The following is a 6,231-nucleotide window of genomic DNA, read 5'->3' on the forward strand; positions in this document are numbered from 1 at the left end:
ATTCCCTAAACTGGATTTTGATAACGACACCCATTCCAAGCAATTAATCGTAAGTCTAATGTTGGTAACGACACCCATTCTAAGCAGTTAGTTAAATAAGATAAATTTTGATAATGACACTAATTAGAAGAAGAAAAAGTTGCCATAAGTTCAATTTGATAAGGACACCTATTTAAAAAAATTTCAGAACAGGCCGGGCATTACAAAACACATCTCAGTTTTTTTGTCTCATGGAAAAAACCCAACTAAATTTATTGTCTCCCCTTGTATCACAACGTAGCACGGATTTTTTTACAAGTACAAAATGAAAGAGCCATTCGAAAGAATAGAAAAAAAAACAAGGGAACATACAAAATGAAAGAGCTGTGCACCTTTCTAAAGTCAATCAAGGGATAGGTCCACCATCGATCTAGAGCTCTTTGAAAGCATTGGTGAAGAGGGACTTGGTATTCTCGCCATCTTCCCAATTTAACTCTTCAAACCATTCCCTTTCCGCTTTAAATATTTGAATGCTAGGGCAGGAAGGGAGCTTCTTCAATTTTGTACATCTATGTATCCGCATCGTTTCCAAGGAAGTGAAAGACACCCTCGTACTACAAATGCTTCTTAATCCCTTTACTCGCTTAAGCTGTAGGTGGTGTAAACTTGGGAGTGCATTGTTGAGAACTAGCATGTTATCCCCCTCTTCTATAATTTCCTCAATCTTATCACAATCATGGATAAAAAGATACTCCAAATTATCCAGATGATGTACAAGGTTAGAGGAGAAGAGAGTACCACTCAACTGTTCACAGGAACCAATACACAATGATTTCAATTGTCGAAGACTTAGGCTTCCATGTCCCATGATTAGCTTCTTCAAATTTGATAACCCATAGAGATTCATCGACTCAATATTGTGTCCTACGTCTCCGTTGTCTATAATGCAATCCACTTGAGGACAATTGGCAATCACAAGGTTTCTTAAGGTCAGAGAATGGCCTGCTATTTCAGAAATTCCTCGTTTTAGACCGTTGCATGCATAAATACCTATGCCTTCTGCGTACTCTTGTATTATCTTACAGCAAGGAGGAAAATACTCACATCCATAGACGCACAATTTTTTATCGCTGCTACGTAGCTTAATCATAGGTGTATTGTTTTTGCCAAATTCAAAATTGAATTTCCTCAAACTCGACAGTTGTCGCGGATGGAAAGAATCTTGAGAAAGACAATCAATATCCTTTATTGTGATATAAAGTTTGTAAATGTGTGTTAACGTTGCTAGCTCTGCTAAGCTATAACCAGTGCCTTCATTCACATCTTCTAGCCCTCCTTCCTTTGCCCATTTTATAGGTGTCCCGATCATGCTTAGCTTCTCTAGACTAGATAAGCTACATATCGTTCTGCATGGAATTGTTGTCACACAAAGCAAATATGATAAATTCAAACTCTTAAGATTAACCAATTCTTCAATGCCTTGAGGTAGTTCTCCAATGCCCCTACATTCTTTGAGATTTAGAAATTCCAGGTGTTTCAGATGTCCCAATGGTGGTACCTTCATCAAACTGTGACAATTTCTTAAAATGAGTGCACGTAGATTCACCAATGACGATAAAGACATTGGAAGTGATTCAATATGGGTGTAACTAAGATCAAGAACCCTAAGCTGTGGCATAAGTTCAAAGAAGCTACTTGGGATGGTCCTTAATACATCGTTTTGTTGGAGGAATAAGGACACCAAAGTAGGGCAATTTGGCCTAGTTGGAAGCCTTTCTATTTGGTTTCTCATCAATGAAACCCTCTCAACCCCTTCCCACATATTTTCCTTGGGTGCCTCCTTTAGTCCCATCCCAGCTTTTACCAGGAATTTTGGGCCTTCTTTCATCGATGATGACGTGATCCATATTGCCAAGTCACGGATCAAATCGTGCATCTTGACATAATTTCCATACAACTCCTCTAAGAGACATGCGCCCTTCAATCTTTCAATGATGCGGTACCCTTTATTTGATGCATCCTCCAAGTTATCAACATTATTTGCAAATCCTTCCATTGTCCAATATTTTACCAGCTCAGGTACATATATCTCAGTATCTTCTTGATATAGTGCACAGTACAAGAAGTAGAGTTTGATGTTATCTTCCTCTAAGCAGTCATAACTGAGTTTCAAAGATCGAAAAACTTTAGGCTCCATACCTTCAATTTCTGGGACCGCCGATTCCTTCAATGCCCTTAAAGCATCCAGCCACACCTCTTTCCTTTCCTTTCCTCGCATAGCTCTCCCTACAGTGATAATTGCTAGAGGTAAACCACCACACTCTTTCACAACCTCGACCACCAAGGCTTGGATGTCCGGCAAAAGCACTACCTCCCCTGTTTTCTCATGGAACAAATTCCAAGCTTCCTCGCCCCCAAGTGTTTTAACTTTAAACTGCATATCAGCGTCCATGGCATTAGATACTCGAAGGAAACGAGTACTCAGCACGATTTTGCATTTATTTTCCTTATTTGGCTTTGGAATTCCGACATCATCCAAGATAATTTCCTCCCAAAGATCGTCCAACATCAACACATACCTCGAGTTCTTCAACCTTGCGAAGATTTTCCTTCCTCTCGACTCTTGATCTTCATCACCACCGAAAAGCAAACCCAATTTGCTTCCAATGGCTAGTTGGGTCCTTTCTATATTCAGATCCTTGGACACAGTTATCCAAATCACCATATCAAAGTCTTGGGTTCCAACGAGCCGATTGTTGATGGTTTTCATGAGAGTTGTTTTCCCAACTCCCCCCATGCCGTGCACACAAACCATTGAATATTTCTCATCATGTAAGCAACGCCATAAGGTTTCTTCATATGACTCCTGACCATGTGTTGATGTAGTGGGCATCTCCAACACCCTCGGGGGTGAAGGGCACACAGCAACCTCGTCGAAACCACCCCTGCCTTTGAGGTTTACAACAATTTCGGTCATTCTAATGACCTTCTTACCCAATTCGTAGCGAGACTTCAAGTTGAAGCGTGACATGTTGTCGAACTGTGACTTTATGGAATTGATGTCCGCTTCTATGTTGTCCACCTCTGTGACCCAATTCAATACTAGATTCTTGGGTCTCAACACTTGTCTTTCAGCTTCCCGTATCCGTGCTTTGATATCAAGCCACTTGCTCTTTAATTCTTTCATTTCTCTTTTGAGATTCTCAACATTGTCTGAGAGGTCCCTGAACGAACGGACTCTTTGTGCAATAGTCTCGCCAGCAACTTGAGCTACAGCCTGCATGGTAGTGTGGATGAAATGGGTAGCTCCTCTTTGAACGTAAAAGAAGCTTACCAGAGACTCAGAGATCAAGGAAGCTGTGATCTCCAACAAACGTGTTTGGAACTTTAATTTACCTTCCTCAAACAAAACTCTAAAAACAACTCAAAATAAAAAAGATAAAGCATCAGGGTGTTGGTTGGAAGTTTTGATCCACATTTTCTTCCTTTTGGGCAACACTTCACATGGAGTGGTGGGGCCCAAACAAGGAATCCCAAGCTGTGATTTTATTTTCTCTATAAATTAAAACGTAGGTTACAAAGAGCAAATCCATAATTATTTCATTTACCCTGAAGCAGTGAACCATTCTCACAGAAACATTTAAATGGTGATTTTATCCGTTTAGGGGAGAAATACATTTCCCTTTATGAAAATCTTCAGCTCTTTTTTTCTTTTCTTTTTTAACCAAGAGTCCTTTGTTTTGGAATCAATTATAGTTGGGTTCATTACTGGTTTTGTGGCATAATTCTAGGAAGACCCACCTTTGATTGATCCGGACCGTCCATTTAATAGTGTGTGTAGTGGATCTCCATTTGTCCAAAGATCACTTTCAGTCAGGCAATCATATTTTCCAATTAAATAGAAGGATGTTGGCTCCACAAAACAAACATTGTCTCCCTTTACTGAATTTCGGCCGAAATTTCGTGATGAGTTTGCACAATTATAAAAATATGATGGTGCTAATATAAGTAGCATAATATATACTAAGCATTTCTTTTCATCGTCATTCGCTTTTTCTTAATAAATATTTTTATTAGAAAATCTTTTCCCCATAAAAAACCATAAGATAATGCTTCAGTCTCTTGCCTTCCCATGACTTAGGTCTTCCACGGCCTCCACTAGAGACCAAGGAAGGTGTTATCTCCAACAACTCCTTTCTATTAAAAATCCATATGCACCCGCAACCCAAAAAACTAGTGGTAGTTTTTTAGATACAACAAGACAAAGAAGAAGTCAATAGAGTGGAAAAGAAAAGAAATCCCATGTGGAGTTGTGAATTTCTTTGGCAACCATGACTTTCTTTTCAAGGAATATTAGTTTATCAATTGCTGAGAGTAATTTGCAAGCAAGGCCAAGTTTGGCTACTATGAATTTCTTTTCAAGGAAAATATTAGTTTATCAAGTGGTGAGCATGGCAGGGAGGCCGGGAGAAGGAGAGACATGAGAGGGTGTTAGTGAGGAGAGGGTGAGAAATGGCTAAAAAAATAAAGTCCAGCACTACCATGTTTTGATAAAGCACTAACTCATCTTGTCTTTTATTATTAAAACAGCTGTCAAAGGTAAGCCTCTACAGGCCTCTATCTTGAATCTCTCTCTTTAATCGGTCGCAAATCTTGCATCTGGAAATATTACGGTTCCCAAAAAGCTCTCGAAGTCCTTTAAAAAGAAAAGACACGTTGAGTTTGTGCAATAATTAAAACAAGTTAGTGCCAATATCGGTATCCAAAATAAATTGTATTTTGACTAGAGACTTTTCCCATTGTTTTTCACCGTTTATGGGGTCGGACGTGGGGTAGCTCTTTCCGGATGGAGTCTTAGGGGCCATCTATATGGTGGAAAAAAGTTTCTTAGGAGAAGTATTTCCTAGAAAATGAGGTCTCCAGTGTACATCTAAATCATTTTTTATGTATTTCCTTTTCTTCAAAATCGAAATTTTCAACCCTGCTAGACCCTGACTTGTTTTTTCCCTTAAAATTTTCCGCGGATCAAGGTTTATAATAGTTCATTTTCTTTTCTTGGGGTAAGAAGTATGGATTTTATTAAAAAAATGTGAAATGATATCAGCATAACCATGGTTTAATAATTGCACAAACCCAGCTAGTCTTTTCTTTTATAATTGGCTTGTGAGAGCTTTTTGGGAACTAATAACCTTTGAGAGCACTTGAAATAATACAAGACAAGATGAATTCGTGTATATATCAAAGAAAATTTCAACCCTACTAGACCCGGACTTGTTTTTTCCCTTAAATTTTTCCTCGGATCAAGGCCCATAATAGTTCATTTTCTTTTCTTGGGGGTAAGAAGTATGGATTTTATTAAAAAAAGGAAAATGATATCAGCATAACCATGTTTTAATAATTGCAGAAACCCAGCTAGTCTTTTCTTTTATAATTGGCTTCTGAGAGCTTTTTGGGAACTAATAACCTTTAAGAGCTCTTTAAATAATAAAAGACAATATGAATTCGTACATATATCAAAACATGGTTACAAATCCTGACCCATACAAATTCTGGAGGTAACAGAGGCAGTTTAGAAAGTGTTCACATGAATAATCCAGATTGCGCTAACATAGTGTGGTGGACCCAACAATGCCCTAGGAAACAGTACGGTGGTAATATTGACATCACAGATTCAACCCCAAGTTAGCCTAAAAAAATGGGTTGAAAATTCAAATGGGGCATAACTCAGCAGTCCATAACAGTAACAAAAAAATAACCTCAGATAGTCACAGTTGAATCAAAATAATCAATAATTCACAGAGCAAAGACCAGTTTCAGATGAAATTTCAGATGTCGAATGACTTCACGTCAACCTTCTCCTCATCCTTGAACTCCTCCCAGAAAAAGAGAAAAAGTATGGCTAAGGGAAAAAATAAATATAGAATCTCAGATGTCTTGCGGAATGAGCTTTGGGAAGTGATTCGGGCATTTGCAGGTCGAATTGAGTGGCTAATGCTACAGGGGCCGAGGTCCGTGCTGTCCACCAAGGTCTAAAGTTGCTGACTAAAAACCAAATGGATAAAGTGGAAGTAGAAGGGGATTAATGTTATCCGTTGCCTCATAGGGTTCACGAAATCCTCCTTGAAGATTTGATCACCTCTTTGATGAAATGCTTGTATTGTTCTAAAACATATTGGTCGCTCTACCAATGGGGTAGCCGATAACCTTTCTAGGGAAGGTGTCTCTAAAGAAGCTCTTGCACTTTATGAGTCC

At 38.7% G+C, this 6,231-nt stretch overlaps 1 protein-coding gene across 1 annotated transcript in view; it reads right to left on the minus strand.

Moving 5' to 3' along the window:
- Positions 1-3,433, minus strand: part of LOC143856410 (disease resistance protein At4g27190-like) — a 58,298-nt gene extending 54,865 nt beyond the window's left edge. The window contains exon 1 of the mRNA XM_077366611.1: positions 372-3,433. Coding sequence (XP_077222726.1) covers positions 410-3,262 — 2,853 coding nt within the window. The 5' untranslated portion in view covers positions 3,263-3,433 and the 3' untranslated portion in view covers positions 372-409. The remainder of the gene's footprint in view (positions 1-371) is intronic.
- Positions 3,434-6,231: the final 2,798 nt, after the last annotated feature.

Source organism: Tasmannia lanceolata, unplaced genomic scaffold (genome assembly GCF_043159265.1).
Source record: "Tasmannia lanceolata isolate RefF3 unplaced genomic scaffold, GAP_Taslan_0.1 ptg000023l, whole genome shotgun sequence".
NCBI lineage: Eukaryota > Viridiplantae > Streptophyta > Magnoliopsida > Canellales > Winteraceae > Tasmannia > Tasmannia lanceolata.